General features: G+C 48.6%; 1 protein-coding gene across 4 annotated transcripts in view; it reads left to right on the top strand.

Moving 5' to 3' along the window:
* Window positions 1-19,411, top strand: part of LOC137655650 (golgin subfamily A member 6-like protein 22) — a 107,881-nt gene that overhangs the window by 25,696 nt on the left and 62,774 nt on the right. For all 4 annotated transcript variants that reach the window (XM_068389591.1, XM_068389588.1, XM_068389590.1 and 1 more), the window contains exon 2: window positions 5,097-5,234. In XM_068389591.1, coding sequence (XP_068245692.1) covers window positions 5,097-5,234 — 138 coding nt within the window. The remainder of the gene's footprint in view (window positions 1-5,096; window positions 5,235-19,411) is intronic.

Genomic DNA, 19,411 nt, shown 5'->3' with positions numbered 1-19,411 from the left:
CCTTCTCCTTCTTGTCAGCGATCTCCTACGCGCCTTCAGACCTCGCCTACTCGTCAGCCCTCACCTGCGCGCCATCGCGTGCACATGTTCCAGCCCCTGCTGTGCGCTCTTCTAGAGGTCATCGGGATCCTGCGCGCCCACGCGCCCGCGAGCAGTCACCTTTGCGGGCACTAGCGCTTGCTGACCTTTCTGCTCACCCTCTGCCTTCGCCAGATCGCGCACCTGTGCGCCCGCTCACACTGCGCACCATCGCTCGCCAGCACGCCCACTCGCCTACTCGCCATAGATCGCCTGCGCGCCCATGCGTCCCCTCGCCTGCGCGCCATCGCTCTCCTGCTCGCCCGCACGCCCACGCACCCCCACGCCCTCGCCAGCCCGATTCCCATCGGGATTCACAGCGCGAGCACCCCCGTGAGGCTTTACGTCCCCCCCCCTCCCGCAAGCGCAGATCAGCGCGCCCGCTGAAGGAGGGGAAGTCTTCGGATAGGTCCAGGAACCAACCTCCTTCTTCCCTTTCTTTTCAGGCAGGCCCAGTTGTAGTGTCTACTCCAAAGGATCGCCCGATCCCCTTCCCTCCAGAGGGAGTCTCTGACACAGCAGCTGTCAGTAAGCAGCCATGGTTTGGATCCCTTATCAGAGCTGTCGTGCAGGCTGTCAAACCTGCTTTCTCTGAGATGGGCCTCAAATCAGTGGCAGTTCCGACCCCACTGAAGAGGAAGAGAGGAGTAGAAGTTGTTGTAACTTCTCCCAGGGCCAAGCTGGCTCCTAGGAAATCCTTGAGGAAGGCTCCCTCCCCCCGTCAGACTTTCTCTCCCTCGCCTGTGGATGAGGATTTTCCGTCCTCAGTGGATTCTACCGAGGTGAGGCGTTCTCCCATCGCACCAATGGGAGAAACCCCACCTCGAGCAGGAGAATCGTCTCGGGTTGGGGCGGAGAAGAGCCCTCGGACTTCGTTATTAGAGTCGTGTATCCTTCCTTGGAGGGAACCTAAGGACTCCTAGACCATCCCCAAGTCATCCTCGACAATTCGACCAGAGCCAACGAGACCATTGGAGAACGTCCACGTGTCCCCCCAAGTAGAGCCTTTGGGGACGGGAGACTTTGCTGCCAGTTCTCCAGGAGAGCCACAGGAGTCAGAGCATGCCTTCTGGCAGGTTCTGACCCTGATGAGGCATCTCAACGGGTTCCCGGACCCTGAGATTCCTCCTCGAGAGGGCAAGGACACGGTCCTGGACCGAGTCTTTGGCACCCAGAAGCCCGCTAAGGCCATTGCGGCTTTGCCCTGGTCCCAAGGGGTGAAGAGTGCCACGGATAAGGTTGAGGGCCAGCTCCGAGCTCGCCTCCTCTAGCCGTTCCACTGCTGGCAACAAGCTCCTCCCTCCTCCTCGTATCCACCAGAGGAGGTACTTTGAGATCATGGAGGAGTCTTGCTTAGCTCTTCCCTTACACCACTCTGTGGAAGAGCTGACCAAGGGAGTCCCTCTCGAGAGACTCTCTAGCCGGCAAGTGACTTTCTCGGCGACAGAGATCCTAAGTCAGGAGGAGGTTGCGAAGTGTGCCATGCAGGCTACTTCGTGGCTGGACTTCTGGCTGGGGTCTCTTGGCATCCTGTTGCGATCCGAGGACCTGTGTAAGGAGAGCACCAGGAAGACCCTGGAGACCTTCCTCCTTTCGGGCACCCGCACCATTGAGTTTCTGGCCCACCAAGTCTCGAACTTGTGGGCCAATTCCATCTTAAAACGACATGATGCGATGGCAGAAAGGTTCCACACGAAGGTCCCAGCCATCGAAGTCAGCAGGCTCAGACATTTTTCCCTCTTGGGAAAGAATCTGTTTGACCCTAAAGACGTGGAACAGGCAGCTGAGAGGTGGAGGAAATCCAACCAGGACTCTCTCCTCCATAGGGCTCTAACATCAAAGCCCTATAAACCTCCAGCACCTCAACAACCTAGCCCGTCCAAGACGATGAAACCGCCAGTGGCAGCAAAGACAACGGTGTCCAAACAGCAGCCCTTTCCTGTCAAAGACAAGAAAGGCAAAAAGTCCTCCAGGGGAGGGAAAACTCCTTGAGGGAGTGGCCGAGGCCACAAACGCTAGGATTGGCAATCCCCCTGCATGTCCACCAGTGGGGGGATGCCTACAAAGTTGCGCGATCAGGTGGCAGCAACTCGGGGCCGATTCCTGGACGATTTCCGTAATCAGTCAGGGATATTGCGTCCCGTTCACAACATCTTACCTCCCTTGACAGCGGATCCAGTGTCGTTGAGCTCCTTTGGTCAGAATCAGAAAAGTGCCTCCACATAAATCTGCTAGAAATGAAGGCCGTATTCCTGGCACTTCAACAGTTCCAACAGTACCTGGCGGGTCACTCCGTGGTGGTGATGAGCGACAACACCACGGTAGCGGCTTACATCAACAAGCAGGAGGTACCTTTTCAGAGCAGCTATCCCATCTTGCAGTAGAGATACTGAGATGGACCAAAGTCCACTCGATTCCACTATCAGCTCGCTTCATTCCAGGCAAGAGGAATGTGCTCGCCGACAGTCTTTGAGCAGGGCATCCCAGATAGTGAGTACCGAGTGGTCCTTGGATCGTCTAGTAGCCAACAAAGTCCTGATTTTGTGGGGTTCCCCGTCGGTGGATCTGTTTGCGACAGCTTAAAATTTCAAGCTTCCGCTGTACTGCTCGCGAATCCCGGACCCCAAGGCTCTCTGGCAAGATGCCTTCCAACAACGGTGGGACAACATCGACGTATACGCCTTTCCCCCGTTCTGTCTGATGAGGAGGGTGCTCAACAAGACCAGAATATCGGTCAACCTTTCTATGACCTTAATAGCTCCGCTATGGCATCACGCAGAGTGGTTTCCGGACCTTCTGCAGCTCCTGACGGAACTCCCGAGATAATTTCCTCCACGACAGGAGCTACTCAAACAACCACACGCCAACATCTTTCACAAAGCTGTAGCTTCGCTTCGACTTCACGCCTGGAGACTATCCAGCATCTCCTCACAGAGAGAGGCTTTTCGCAACAAGTTGCTGAAAGGATGTCTGGACACCTGCGAAAGTCATCCGCAGGGGTCTACCAGACAAAGTGAAGAGTTTTCTGTGGTTGGTGTCGTGGAAGGGGTATCTCTCCATTCGATGCCACTATTCCAGCAATAGCGGAGTTCCTCGTGTATTTGCGGGAGGAAATGCGCCTTTCAGTCTCGGCAGTGAAATGCTATCGCTCAGCCTTAAGTCTTGCCTTCAGGCTCAAAGGAATGGACATTTCTTCTTTGCTGGAACTTTCTCTACTCATACGAAGTTATGAACTTACCTGCCCTCAGTCAGAAGTGAGACTTCCTCCATGGAACGGGGTTCGAGTTCTCAGGTCTCTTAAGAGACCTCCCTTCGAACCATTACGCCAGGCTTCTGATCGCCACCTGACTTGGAAGACGGTGTTCCTACTTGCTTTGGCCTCGGCCAAGCGAGTCTGCGAACTTCATGGTCTCTCGTATGACATCGCCCATTCAAGGGGATGGGGGGAGGTAACGTTCAGATTCGTCCCTGAGTTTGTTGCTAAGACTCAAAATCCAGGAGTGCCGGACCCTCGGTTCGACTCTTTCCGGATTTCGAGTCTTCGTTCTGTAACAGATGACCCAGACCATCTCCTACTGTGCCCAGTGAGGAGTCTGAGGCTCTATCCTAAGAGAACAGCTGCAATTCGTCCGCGGGTGCAGGCATTATTTGTTGGCACCAGAAGGACGAAGAGGAAGGTCACTAAGAACAGTATCTCAGCGTGGATTCGCAGGGTTATCCATCATTCCCTGAATCCAGACCCTCCTCCGTCATGTCGCCCTAGAGCACACGATGTCAGGGGCATTGCTACGTCCCTGGCCTTCAAGAAGAACTACTCAGTGAAGCAGGTTTTACAAGCAGGGGTTTGGAAGCGTCAGACGACCTTCACAGCCCACTACCTGCATGGCGTGACCCACAGGAGGCTCGATACGTTCTCTATCGGCCCTGTGGTGGCTGCACAACAGCTGGTTTAAGCCTCAGGCTCCTTAATGGACAAGTAGCAGATGGTTGAGGGCATTGTTACCCAGTTTTAGTCTGCATGAATGAAAAGGTATGCCTGGCCCTTATTCTTTTCTTCATTCTCCCCTCTCTTGGGGAAAGCAGCATCCTGGGTTCTCTGCACAGCTGACCTCAAACCACTGCAGGTAAACCCTGTTTCCTTGTGTTCCTAATATTAAGTTAATATTGTCACGTCCCCATACCATTACGAGGTGGTATTGGGAGCGTCCTATCCTAGAATTCAATCTAAAGGACTTCAGGTCAACTTCCTAGGACGAGCCACACTTCATTCCTTCACACACAAGCTTATGTAGGCCGCGGTCCTTGCAGAGCAAGGCACTTGCTAGGTGCAGGGACTCCTTATCTTTGAGTATTAACACACTCAGATATGGAGTCCCTGGGCAAAAAGCCAAAAGCCAGTAATGGCTGGGACTTACCACCCTACCTAAGGGTTGAGTCACCCATATTAAATAGCGTGGTTTGTATTTCAGTTACGGAACAAATGACAAATTCGTAGATAATTTGTATTTTTCCTAATTATACAAACCTTAGCTATTTAGTCAAACTTGCCCACCAGCCCTGTCCCCCATGAAGTCCTACCTCTAAGCACAGTGAACTATTCACAGGTGTGTGAGGGGGGGGAGGGGTAGCAAGCTACCCCTCCCTACCCCCTCGCTAACTAGCAAGGGGGTAGTAATCCCTCGTTAAAATTCTAATGGCTCGTCATTTCAGCTACGCCGAAAGTAATACCCATATTAAATAGCTGATGTTTGTATAGTTAGGAAAAATACAAATTATCTACGAATTTGTCATATTTGTATAGCTATGAAAAAATACAATTGTAAGAATCTGTTATATGTGATTACAGTACTATTTAATAATTTTGTTAACCATAGTTTTGTATAATACCACTAAAAAGATTAAGCTCTTTTACTGTACTTAGCTATGATGAAATGATGAGGGGATTGGATGATAATATATTTTATGGATCAGAGATGGTGGAGATTATATAATTAATGTCCAGTCTCTTATCAACCTAGATCATGTTAGCACTCCGGATTTTGACACAAATGGTAAGGCTTCATCACCTGGATCGGAGTTGCGCACCGACATATCTACAACATTGACGGAGGAGGATAAGGATTACTTAGATGTGGCTGATTGGAAGGCAATCATAGGTGAGATTAATTGCTATTATTATCTGACTACTTGCAGATTCTTATGAAAGTATTTAAAGTTTAATCATTGATGAATGTACTGTGTAAAATTTCATTTTTCAATATTAATCTTACCCGATAATCATGTAGCTGTCAACTCTGTTGCTGACAGAAATCTACGGTCGGGATACGCCAGCGATCGCTATACAGGTGGGGGTGAACACCACAGCGCCATCTGTGGTCAGGTACTCCAGTACTTCTTGTCAACACCACCTCAATTTTTCCTCTGTCGTGCCTCCGGCTAGACCTACATGGATACGCTGTTGATTCTGGAGTTATTGCTCACGATTTGGTGATGTATTTGCTCTAGAGTTTAGCCTTCGCTATTCAGGAAGCTTTATCATTAGCTTAGCAAGTTTTTGGAATTAATTTGATTTAATTTTTTATTTAATTTTGGTGACGAAGAGAGTATGAACTCTCTTTCACTTTTAATGGCCGACCCTTCCTTTAGACGGAAGTGTTGGTGTCGAAGAGAGTATAGACTCTCTTTCTTAATTTTGCTTAACAAAAGTTATAGATTTATTTTATATCTCTCCGCCTTTTATAGGCCTCTTCGATTAATTTCTTTTTTTTATAAACTTATTAAAATTAATTTTTATATTTGTTTATATTCGACCTTTCCTAATAGTAGGCGGTCTTTTCTTGGAACCGAAGTTAATTAACATTGAGCCCGTCATTTCGTTGTTACCTGTTAACATATTATGCTATTTTAATGTTTTTGAAAGAATTTCTTTGATAGTCTCGTACTGTTTTCAAAATTGAACTAACGTTTTGTTTTGTCTCTGCAGTTGTTGACGTTCAGAACGTTCAACTTGCGCTCTATCGTTACGATAGAGAGAGAGTATTCACGGTGTCACGTTGCAGTAAGAGTAGAACGATTCTAGCGTTTTGTTCATTCTTTCTTAGCTTAAATGGTTTTAATTCTAATAAAGGAACTTTTTATTTGGGAAATCTTTCAGTTTTTTTTCCTTTAACAATAATATGTTTTAACGATATATATAATTGGGCTCATCTCTCAGGTTCTAAGTCAAGAGAGAGAGAGAGAGAGATAGAGACGGAGGGAGAGAGAGGAGGATAAACGTTTCGTTCAAGCGGGTAACGTTGTTATCGTTTTTGCTCTTCTCCCTAGTCTCTTTAGGGGAAGAAGGTAAACGTTTCTAGAGTTTTATTCTTGTTCTCAGGCTTTATGCGGTGAGAGATTTTAAACGTAGTTTATTTGATCTAGTGTTTAGTCTCTTTTCCAGCCACTGAATTATTTATCTTTCATTATGTTTTTCTGTTACATTGTAATACTGTTTTCGCAATTACTAACTTTTAATGAAGGATAGAATTGCGTGTTTCAGGTACAAACCACTTAAAGTTTCGAGTTCAGTGAAATAAGTGCTAACAGAAAATCAAAAGTGATAAAGTGATAAGCGCAAAGTGTTACAGTGTTGCGTTAGAGGGTTCGTCTGTTCGTGCCAGTTGTTCGCCTAGTCTGGGACCTCTTACAAGCTCCCAAGCAGGGGAGAAGTAACGTTGAAGGACTTATGGGTTCATCAGGCCTTGATCGACGAACAGACGTTTCCCTCCGTGGTTTCGGGTGTAACCAACTCACGTAGCCGACGTGATCACCCCACCCACACAAAGACGAGAGAGCCCTTTTATTCCTCGTCTGCGGAAGAGGTTTCTCGCAGAAACCATGGACCAAATCTTGCAGCTTTTAAGTGCAAGTCGGTCCCTTCCGCGCAAGTCCAACTCCTAGGTGGTGCCATTAGCACTGGGTCAGTTCGGACTTGCTGCAGTACAACAACTGCACACCTCCCAGAGAGGCAAGGTGGTATCGCAACAGGCAGTAACTCCGTCTGTTGCCGCACCAGCTGTTTTAGACCCTCAGTCTCAACGGACAGTAGCTCCGTTTGTTGTTGTCTTTCTTAAACTCTAGTGGTCTATGCTGCAGACAATGCAGTCTCAGCTTGCGGTGTTGATGCAGGAGTTTCAGGCAGAGAAGGTTAGCACACCTCCTCCTGCGAGCGCTCCTCCACCTCTGCGCAGTCCACCCTGCCAGACGTATGATGTTGAGGCTCCTCCTGCCTCCATGCGTGAGCTGCCGCATTGGGAGTTGCCAGGTACCAGCGCTATGCAGCAACCTCCACTTTCCTTGAGGCAGGAGCCTCATGCTATGCGGCAACCGCCTCAACTCTTGAGGCAAGAGCCTCAACTCTTGAGGCAAGAACCTCAACTCTTGAGGCAAGAGCCTCAACTCTTGAGGCAAGAGCCTCAACTCTTGAGGCAAGAGCCTCAACTCTTGAGGCAAGAACCTCAACTCTTGAGGCAAGAGCCTCAACTCTTGAGGCAAGAACCTCAACTCTTGAGGCAAGAGCCTCAACTCTTGAGGCAAGAGCCTCAACTCTTGAGGCAAGAGCCTCAACTCTTGAGGCAAGAGCCTCAACTCTTGAGGCAAGAGCCTCAACTCTTGAGGCAAGAGCCTCAACTCTTGAGGCAAGAGCCTCAACTCTTGAGGCAAGAGCCTCTCTCTGCGCAGCCACCTCCTCAACCCTTGAGGCAGACGCAACTCTTGAGGCAGGAACCTCATGCTATGAGGCAGCCGCCTCAACGCATGCAGCAACCGCATTCTTCACAGCATGAGCCTCTCTCTGCGCAGCTACCTCCTCAACCCTTGAGGCAGGAACCTCACAGGAGCCTCATGCTATGCGGCATCCTCCTCAAACCATGAGGCAGGAGCCTCATGCTATGCGGCAACCTCCTCTACCCATGAGGCAGCCTCATGCTATGCGGCATCCTCCTCAACCCATGAGGCAGGAGCCTCATGCTATGCGGCATCCTCCTCAACCCATGAGGCAGGAGTCTCATGCTATGAGGAGCCTCATGCTATGCGGCATCCTCCTCAAACCATGAGGCAGGAGCCTCATGCTATGCGGCAACCGCCTCAACCCATGAGGCAGGAGCCTCATACTATGCGGCATCCTCCTCAACGCATGCGGCATGAGCCTCATCCCTTGCAGCATGAGCCTCATCCCATGCAGCATGAGCCTCATCCCATGCAGCATGAGCCTCATACCATGCAGCATGAGCCTCATCCCATGCAGCATGAGCCTCATCCCATGCAGCATAAGCCGCACGCCATGCAACATGCTCTGCTTACCTTACAGCATGCTCTACATACAGCATGCTCTGCATACAGCATGCTCTGCATACCTTACCGCATGCTCCTCAGTCACACATCTTTGGTTGTTGCCAACTCACTAGACTGTCAAGCAGTTTCATAACGTTGCCTTCTAGTCTGCTGCTTTTGCACCAGTGAAACCCTCACTGAGAGAACTTAGCTTTTCTCGGATATGGTTCCTGTAGATGAGAAAGTGCTATTCTCCCTCCTTCTGATATTCCCTTGAGGACTCTGTCATTTGGAGAGGAGCCTTTAGCTGCTTAGCCTCCTATGGACTTTTATTTAAGCATAACATGCTTCCAGGGAGGGTAATGGTTCCACTTCAGTCGCTAACCCCGTCTGTTACCACACCTGCTCCCATAGACCTTGAGCTTTGTTGCAAGACATGCAGTCCAAGCTTAGTCCTTGTTAGAGGATTTTTTGTTTACGGAGTCAGTGTGTCACTGGGAAGACGTTCAACAACCAGCAGAAGTGACTTGTTGTGACGCAGTGCGGCAACCTCAGCAACCCGATAAGGAGTTGTCTGTACGACCCAGACAGTCTAGACAGCTTCGGGTTGTCGCTGTACTTCCTCGCTTCCCCATGGTTGACAGTTCACAGACTGTGCAGCAGTACCATGATCTTGTGTCCGGCTCCGTCAGACGACTAGCTTTTAAGAGCTCCCACAAGTCGTCGCTGTCTGGAGATTCTCAGATGGACTATGGATCTGACCAAGGAACTGGGCCTCCTGGTCAATTTTGAGGAGTCCCAGCTCGTCCCATCCCAGACCATTGTCTACCTGGGTATGGATCTTCAGAGTCAAGCTTTTCGGGCTTTTCCGTCGGCCCCAAGGATCTACTAAGCCCTAGATTGCATCCAGAGCATGCTGAGAAGGAACCGATGCTCAGTCAGGTAGTGGATGAGTCTAACAGGGACACTTTCATCGCTGGCCCTGTTAATCGAGTTAGGGAGACGCCACCTCCGCCCCCTTCAGTATCATCTAGCGGCTCACTGGATAAAGGACATGACGCTAGAGACGATCTCAGTTCCTGTTTCCGAAGAGAGGAGGTCTACTCTCACGTGGTGAAAGAACAGCTTTCTTCTCAAGGAAGTCTACCTTTGGCTGTTCAGAAACCCGACCGCCGTCTCTTCTCTGACGCATCAGACACGGGCTGGGGTGCGACTTTGGACGGACAGGAATGCTCGGGAACATGGAATCAGGAGCTAAGGACACTTCACATCTATTGCAAGGAGCTGTTGGCGGTTCATCTGGCCTTGATAAACTTCAAGTCCCTCCAGCTTAACAAGGTGGTGGAGGTGGACTCTGACAACACCACAGCCTTGGCTTACATCTCCAAGCAGGGAGGGACTCATTCGTGGAAGTTGTTCTAGATCGCAAGGGACCTCCTCATCTGGTTAAAAGATCGAAAGCTCACGCTGGTAACGAGGTTCATTCAGGGCGATATGAATGTCATGGCAGATCGCCTTAGCCGGAAGGGTCAGGTCATCCCCACAGAGTGGACCCTTCACAAGAATGTTTGCAGCAGACTTTGGGCCCTGTGGGGTCAGCCAACCATAGATCTGTTCGCTACCTCGATAACCTAGAGGCTCCCGTTGTATTGTTCTCCGATTCCAGACCCAGCAGCAGTTCACGTGGATGCTTTTCTGCTGGATTGGTCCCATCTCGACCTGTATGCATTCCCGCCGTTCAAGATTGTCAACAGGGTACTTCAGAAGTTCGCCTCTCGCAAAGGGACACGGCTGACGTTGGTTGGCTCCGCTCTGGTCCGCGAGAGAATGGTTCATAGAGGTACTGCAATGGCTGGTCGACATTCCCAGGACTCTTCCTCTAGGAGTGGACCTTCTACGTCTACCTCACGTAAGAAGGTACATCCAAACCTCCACGCTCTTCGTCTGACTACCTTTAGACTTTCGAAAGACTCTCAAGAGCTAGGGGCTTTTCGAAGGAGGCAGCCAGAGCGATTGCCAGAGCAAGGAGGACATCCACTCTCAGAGTCTATCAGTCTAAAGGGGAAGTCTTCCGAAGCTGGTACAAGGCCAATCCAGTTTCCTCATCCAGTACCACTGTAACCCAGATTGCTGACTTCCTGTTACATCTAAGGAACGTAAGATCCCTTTCAGCTCCTACGATTAAGGGTTACAGAAGTATGTTGGCAGCGGTTTTCCGCCACAGAGGCTTGGATCTTTCCACCAACAAAGATCTACAGGACCTCCTTAGGTCTTTTGAGACCTCAAAGGAACGTCGGTTGTCCACTCCAGGCTGGAATCTAGACGTGGTCCTAAGGATCCTTATGTCATCAAGATTTGAACCTCTCCAATCAGCCTCTTTTAAGGACCTCACATTAAAAACTCTTTTCCTCGTGTGCTTGACAACAGCTAAAAGAGTAAGTGAGATCCACGCCTTCAGCAGGAACATAGTTTTCACATCTGAAACGGCTACATGTTCCTTGCAGCTCGGTTTTTGCTAAAACGAGCTTCCTTCACTTCCTTGGCCTAAGTCGTTCGAGATCCCAAGCCTGTCCAACTTGGTGGGGGACGAACTGGAGAGAGTACTTTGCCCAGTTAGAGCTCTTAGGTACTATCTAAAAAGGTCATAACCTTTACGAGGACAATCAGAAGCCTTATGGTGTGCTATCAAGAAGCCTTCTCTTCCAAGGTCTAAGAACTCAGTTTCTTACCTATTCAGGCTCCTGATTAGGGAAGCACATTCTCATCTGAAGGAAGAAGACCTTGCTTTGCTGAAGGTAAGGACACATGAAGTGAGAGCTGTGGCTACTTCAGTGGCCCTCAAACAGAACCGTTCTCTGCAGAGTGTTATGGATGCAACCTATTGGAGAAGCAAGTCAGTGTTCGCATCATTCTATCTCAAAGATGTCCAGTCTCTTTACGAGAACTGCTACACCCTGGGACCATTCGTAGCAACGAATGCAGTAGTAGGCGGGGGCTCAGCCACTACATTCCCATAATCCCATAACCTTTTTAACCTTTCTCTTGAATACTTTTTATGGGTTGTACGGTCGGCTAAGAAGCCTTCCACATCCTTGTTGATTTGGCGGGTGGTCAATTCTTTCTTGAGAAGCGCCGAGGTTAAAGGTTGTGATGAGGTCCTTTAGTATGGGTTGCAGCCCTTTATACTTCAGCACCTAAGAGTCGTTCAGCATCCTAAGAGGACCGCTACGCTCAGTAAGGAAGACGTACTTAATAAAGGCAGAGTAATGGTTCAAGTCGTCTTCCTTACCAGGTACTTATTTATTTTATGTTATTTTTGAATAACTAATAAAATAAAATACGGGATACTTAGCTTCTTTGTTAACATGTATGCTGGTCTCCACCCACCACCCTGGGTGTGAATCAGCTACATGATTATCGGGTAAGATTAATATTGAAAAATGTTATTTTCATTAGTAAAATAAATTTTTGAATATACTTACCCGATAATCATGATTTAATTGACCCACCCTTCCTCCCCATAGAGAACCAGTGGACCGAGGAAAAAATTGAGGTGGTGTTGACAAGAAGTACTGGAGTACCTGACCACAGATGGCGCTGTGGTGTTCACCCCCACCTGTATAGCGATCGCTGGTGTATCCCGACCGTAGATTTCTGTCAGCAACAGAGTTGACAGCTACATGATTATCGGGTAAGTATATTCAAAAATTTATTTTACTAATGAAAATAACATTTTTAAATATTAAACTTAGCCGGTGAATATATAAATAGCTGACGTCTCCGACGGTCGACAGATTCCAAAAACTCGCGAGCGATCGCCATGAAGGCTGCCGGGTGTGCCCACCAGCGCCGACTATCGGCCAGATACCGCATATACTTCTCAACCAAACCAGTTCTTCTCTGTTGGTGTTAAAGACAACACTGGTTCCGCTCGCGCTTGACCTCGAGTTTTTCTACCGATTGGTGAAGTACTTGGTTTTGGTTTTATTGCTTTCGCCGTGTTGGATTATTCAATACTATCTTCAAAAGAAATGCTTTTGAAAGGAGAGGAAAAGTTTTTGCCCTTGCTTTTTTAATCTCGCTCTGGTTTTTCCATAGAGAAAAGATGGCCGACCCTTCCCTCAGTGTACGGAAGTGTGTTAAAGGCTTTTAGTAATTATTTTATCACTTTATAAATTATTGTTGATATTTATAGTTTTCAATATTAAACTTAGCCGGTGATCATATAAGCTGTCAGCTCTGCTGCCCGACAGAAAAACCTAAGGACAAAATACGCCAGCGATCGCTATACAGGTGGGGGTGTACATCAACAGCGCCATCTGTCGAGCAGGTACTCAAGTACTCCATGTAAACACAGAACCAATTTTCTCTCTGTCGTGCCACCGGCAAGACCTACTAAATACGCAGTTGCTTACTGGATTGGTTTTCACAGATTTTGGTGAAGTACTCATTTCTAGTTATTAGCTTTTGCTTTGCAGAGGTTATCTTCAATACTTCCTTGCATTCTTTGATTGAATTTTGGATTATTTGTTGACGACTTGGATAGATTTTGAATTCCCCTTTGACTAATTCAAGATGGCTGACCCTTCTCAAGTCCCTAAATACAGAAAGTGTAGTGCTAGGGACTGTTCAAGGCGTCTTCCGAAGGCCTCTATCGATCCGCACACCATTTGTTCCAATTGTCGGAGTAAAACCTGTCAATTGGAAGATCGATGTGAGGAATGCGTTGGGCTTTCGGAATTCGATTTTCTCGAATTCCTGAAATATTCACGTAGGCTAGAGAGAGATAGAGTCAGGAGAAGTTCATCTCGCTCCGTTGATTTTTCCTCTCCCCATGCCCCACAACCTATTCCTTCCCCTGTAGTGGTTGCTCCTGATCCCCCTTCTAGCACTCAACAACCTTCGATGGCGGATATGATGCGTGCCATCCAGGCTTTGGGTGAGAGAGTCGAGTCATTGGCGAGTGACCGTAATCAACTCATGGCAGACGTCAAGGAGTTGAAGGGTAAGAGTGCAGTGGGTAGTGACAAAGTGAGTGGTAGTGTTGTGGAAAGTGTTAGTGTTGCGCTTGAGGGTGCGTCTGTTCGTGCCTGTCGTCCTCCCAGTCCGGGACCTCTTGCAAGCTCCCAAGCCCAGGGGAGAAGCAATGTCGTACGACCAAAGGGTTCGACAGGCTTTAATCAGCGGACAGACGTTCCCTTCGTGGTTTCGGACGTATCCTGCCAAGATCGCCCCACCCACAAGAAGACGAGAGAGCCCATTTATTCCTCGTCTGCGGAAGATGTTTCACGGAAGAAACAATGGACCAAGGTCTCACGACCTCTCAAACGCAAGGTCCCTTCCGCGCAAGTCCAACGGCCCAGTTGTAGCCACTGGGTCAGTTCGGACTCGCTGCAGTCTTCCGATGACTGCACACCTCCTAAGAGAGGCAAAGCGGTACCGCAACAGGCAGTAACACCGTCTGTTGCCGCACCTGCTACTGTAGACCCTAAGTGGGCTTTGCTGCAGACCATGCAGACACAGTTGTCATCTTTAATGCAGGACTTTCGTGCGGAGAAGGTTGACGCTGCACCCGTTAGCCTACAACCAACCACGGTTGTGCGTCCAGTTGACGCTGAGGCTACCTTCTCCCGCACTCCAGCTGTGAGAGTCCCGCCACCCATGCGCACTGTACCCTGCCAGCCGCATGTTGACGTTCGCCGACGCACGGAACCCTCCGTTGACGTTAGCGAGTTACAACAACAACAACCTAAGTTGTTTTGTTTTGACGCGGTGCGTCAACCTCCGCAACCCACTGTGGTTACCCCTACTCGCCCACAGCAGACTAGACAGTCAGGAGTAGACGCTTTGCGCCCCCGCGCAGCTATGGTTGTTGCCAGCTCACAGACTGGCCAACAGTTCCATGACGTTGCGTCCGGTACAGTCACGCATGCACCCGTGCTGCCGGACTCAGCTGACCAGCCAATGCCTACTCCTTTGCCGCTTCCTCCTCAGCATTCAGACGATGGACTCTCTGATGATGACGACGCTGCACACCTTGACGACCCGCACACGGACATCGACGAACCCAAGACCACGCCTCCCTCCTTGGACTTTAGGAAAGTACTTGCACTGTTCAAGGATATGTATCCCGATCAGTTTGTTTCTGCGGCCCCACGCTCACCTCCATCTGAGTTCGCTTTAGGCACGCAGTCATCCGCGCCTGCCTTTACGAAGCTCGTCCTCGCCCGCTCGTCCAAGAGAGCTTTAAGGGTGTTGGGAGATTGGATGCAGTCCAAAAAGCACCTTGGGAAGACAGCATTCTTGTTTCCCCCTGCGAAACTCGCTTCCAGATCGAGCGTCTGGTATGCCACGGGAGAAGTTCTCGGCTTGGGAGTTCCTGCCTCTGCCCAGGGCGACTTCTCAAGTCTAGTAGACTCTCCCCGCAGGCTGGCCATGAGACGCTCCAAGATTTGTTGGACTCCTTCAGATTTAGATCATCTGATGAAAGGAGTGTTCAGAGCCTTCGAAGTGTTTAACTTTTTGGATTGGTGTTTGGGAGCGTTGAGCAGGAAGACCTCCCCTTCTGACAAGGAAACTTCCATGCTCATTATGTCCTGCATGGACAAGGCCATACGGGACGGTTCCAGTGAGCTTGCGGCTTCGTTCGTTTCCGGGGTCCTTAAGAAACGGGAAAACCTTTGCTCCTTCTTGTCAGCTGGAGTAACACAATGTCAGAAATCGGAGCTTATGTTTGCTCCTCTCTCGAAGTGCCTTTTCCCAGAGGAGTTGATCAAGGAGATTGCTGCCTCCTTGATTCAAAAAGACACGCATGACCTGGTTGCGTCATCCGCACGCAAAGCCACCCCTTTGCCTACCGTGTCTAGACCCAGGATGGATACTCCAGCGTCAAGATTTATTCCGCCCTTTCGTGGCAGAGCCACCAGCAGAGGAGGTGCTCGTGCCGAAGGGAAACGTGGGAGCAAGAAGAAAGGTACCAAGTCCTTTAGAGGCAGAGTCTGACTGCTACCTTCTTCAGACAGCAGTGGGAGCCAGACTTAAGAACTACTGGCAGTCCTGGGAGAACAGGGGCGCAGATGCACAATCTGTGAAGTTGCTCAGAGAAGGGTACAAGATCCCATTCTTGCGCAAGCCCCCTCTAGCAACGACTCCCATCGACCTCTCTCCCAGGTACAGAGAGGAGGACAAGAGACTAGCGTTGAAGCAAGAGGTGTCTCTCTTACTAGAAAAGGGAGCGGTAGTCAAAGTCCGGGACCATCAATCCCCGGGCTTCTACAACCGTCTCTTCTTAGTGGTAAAGAAGACAGGACGGTGGAGACCGGTGCTAGACGTCAGTGCTCTGAATGTTTTTGTCACAAAGCAGACGTTCGCCATGGAGACGACAAAGTCTGTTCTAGCAGCGGTCAGGAAGGAAGACTGGATGGTCTCTTTAGACCTCAAGGACGCTTACTTTCACCTCCCCATCCACCCAGATTCCCAACCTTTTCTAAGGTTCGTTTACGGGAAGGTTGTCTACCAATTTCAAGCCCTGTGCTTTGGCCTAAGCACGGCGCCTCTTGTCTTTACGAAACTGATGAGGAATATTGCCAAATTCCTGCATTTAGCAGACATCAGAGCCTCCCTCTATTTGGACGACTGGCTTTTAAGAGCTTCGTCCAGTCGTCGCTGTCTGGAGAATCTAAAGTGGACTCTAGATCTGACCAAGGAATTGGGTCTCCTGGTCAATATGGAAAAGTCCCAACTGGTTCCATCCCAAACTATAGTGTACCTAGGGATGGAGATTCACAGTCAAGCTTTTCGGGCTTTTCCGTCGGCCCCCAGAATAAGTCAAGCCCAAGGATGCATCCAGAACATGCTAATGAAGGACCGATGTTCAGTCAGACAGTGGATGAGTCTGATAGGGACGCTTTCATCACTGGACCAGTTCATTGCGTTAGGGAGACTGCACCTCCGTCCCCTTCAATTTCACCTGGCTGTTCACTGGAGAAAGGACAAGACGCTAGAAGCGGTCTCGATCCCTATTTCCGAGAAGATGAAGTCATCACTGACCTGGTGGAAGGACAACATCAACCTCAGAGAGGGTCTGCCCCTGACTGTTCAGACCCCCAACCACGTTCTCTTCTCGGACGCATCGGACACGGGCTGGGGTGCGACATTAGACGGTCGGGAATGCTCGGGCACCTGGAACTCGGAGCAAAGAGCGTTACATATCAACTGCAAGGAGCTACTGGCAGTTCATCTGGCCTTGAAAAGCTTCAAGTCCCTCCTTCTAGGCAAGGTGGTGGAGGTGAACTCCGACAACACCACGGCCTTGGCGTACATCTCCAAGCAAGGAGGGACCCATTCTATGAAGTTGTACGAGATTGCAAGGGACCTCCTCACCTGGTCAAGAGATCTAAACCTGTCTCTAGTAACGAGGTTCATTCAAGGCAACATGAATGTCATGGCGGACCGCCTCAGTCGGAAGGGTCAAATCATCCCAACAGAATGGACCCTTCACAAGAATGTATGCAAGAGACTTTGGGCCACATGGGGCCAACCTACCATAGATCTCTTTGCAACCTCAATGACCAAGAGGCTCCCAAATTATTGCTCGCCAATCCCGGACCCAGCAGCAGTTCATAGATGCTTTTCTACTGGATTGGTCCCATCTAGACCTTTATGCATTCCCCCCGTTCAAGATTGTCAACAAGGTACTGCAGAAGTTCGCCTCTCACGAAGGGACAAGGTTGACGTTGGTTGCTCCCCTCTGGCCCGCGAGAGAATGGTTCACCGAGGTACTGCAATGGCTGGTGGACGTTCCCAGAACTCTTCCGCTAAGAGTGGACCTTCTACGTCAGCCACACGTAAAGAAGGTACACCCAAGCCTCCACGCTCTTCGTCTGACTGCCTTCAGACTATCGAAAGACTCTCGAGAGCTAGAGGCTTTTCGAAGGAGGCAGCCAGGGCGATTGCTAGAGCAAGGAGGACATCCACTCTTAGAGTCTACCAGTCGAAGTGGGAAGTCTTCCGAAGCTGGTGCAAGTCGGTATCAGTATCCTCAACTAGTACCTCTGTAACTCAAATAGCTGACTTCCTTTTATACCTGAAGAAGGAAAGATCTCTTTCAGCTCCCACGATCAAGGGTTACAGAAGCATGTTGGCAGCAGTCTTCCGTCACAGAGGCTTAGATCTTTCCAACAACAAAGATCTACAGGACCTCCTTAAGTCTTTTGAGACCTCGAAGGAGCGTCGTTTGGCCACACCAGGTTGGAATTTAGACGTGGTACTAAGATTCCTTATGTCAGAAAGGTTCGAGCCGCTACAATCAGCCTCCTTTAAAGATCTCACTTTAAAGACTCTTTTCCTCGTCTGCTTAGCTACAGCTAAAAGAGTCAGTGAGATACACGCCTTCAGCAGGAACATCGGATTTTCATCTGAAACGGCTACATGTTCTTTGCAGCTTGGTTTTCTAGCCAAAAACGAACTACCTTCTCGTCCTTGGCCGAAATCGTTCGATATTCCAAGCCTTTCTAATTTGGTTGGAAATGAACTAGAAAGAGTCTTGTGCCCTGTTAGAGCTCTTAAGTTATATTTAAAACGAACTAAACCTTTACGAGGACAGTCAGAAGCTTTATGGTGTGCTATTAAGAAACCTTCTTTACCTATGTCGAAGAATGCGGTTTCCTATTATATTAGACTGTTGATACGAGAAGCTCATTCCCATCTGAATGAGGAAGACCATGCTTTGCTGAAGGTAAGGACACATGAAGTTAGAGCTGTCGCAACTTCAGTGGCCTTCAAACAAAACAGATCTCTGCAGAGTATAATGGACGCAACCTATTGGAGAAGCAAGTCAGTGTTCGCATCTTTTTATCTTAAAGATGTCCAGTCTCTTTACGAGAACTACTACACCCTGGGACCATTCGTAGCAGCGAGTGCAGTAGTGGGTGAGGGCTCAACCACTACATTCCCCTAATTCCATAACCTTTTTTAATCTTTCTCTTGAAATGTTTTTTATTGTTGTTTTTGGGTTGTCCGGAAGGCTAAGAAGCCTTTCGCATCCTGGTTGATTTGGCGGGTGGTCAAATTCTTTTCTTGAGAAGCGCCTAGATTAGAGGTTTTGATGAGGTCCTTTAGTATGGGTTGCAACCCTTGATACTTCAGCTCCTAGGTGTCGCTCAGCATCCTATGAGGATCGCGAGGCTCAGTAAGGAAGACGTACTTAAAAAGGCAGAGTAATTGTTCAAGTCGACTTCCTTACCAGGTACTTATTTATTTTATGTTTGTTATTTTGAATAACTGCTAAAATGAAATACAAAATACTTAGCTCTTAATAATGTAAACATGTAATGCTGGTCTCTACCCACCCCCCTGGGTGTGAATCAGCTTATATGATCACCGGCTAAGTTTAATATTGAAAAATGTTATATTTATTAATAAAATAAATTTTTGAATATACTTACCCGGTGATCATATATTAAAGGACCCTCCCTTCCTCCCCAATAGAGACCCAGTGGACCGAGGAGAAAATTGGTTCTGTGTTTACATGGAGTACTTGAGTACCTGCTCGACAGATGGCGCTGTTGATGTACACCCCCACCTGTATAGCGATCGCTGGCGTATTTTGTCCTTAGGTTTTTCTGTCGGGCAGAAGAGCTGACAGCTTATATGATCACCGGGTAAGTATATTCAAAAATTTATTTTATTAATAAAAATAACATATTTACCTCTATATATTTTATATCTCACCCGCCTTTATTAGGCCTCTTCGATTAGCTTTCCGTTTATACTAAACACCGAGATAAATTTTATGTTTTTGTTTATATGCGGCCGTTACCTATTCTTTGTAGGCGGTCCTGACTTGGAAAACGAAGTTAAACAACGTTGAGCCCATTCAACTTTTATTTTTGTTTAGATAAAAACAGTTGCTCTGTAAGAGTGATGAGATGAATATTTTTAGAAAATATTTTAAAAGATTTATTCTTTGAATAGTCTTCGTGATGTTTTTCAAAGATGAACTAACGTTTGGTTTATTTATGCT

This window comes from Palaemon carinicauda, chromosome 16, assembly GCF_036898095.1.
Source record: "Palaemon carinicauda isolate YSFRI2023 chromosome 16, ASM3689809v2, whole genome shotgun sequence".
NCBI classification, from domain to species: Eukaryota; Metazoa; Arthropoda; class Malacostraca; order Decapoda; family Palaemonidae; genus Palaemon; species Palaemon carinicauda.
The sequence above is the reverse complement of the archived record's forward strand: the minus strand, read 5'-3'. Positions and strand labels throughout refer to the sequence as shown.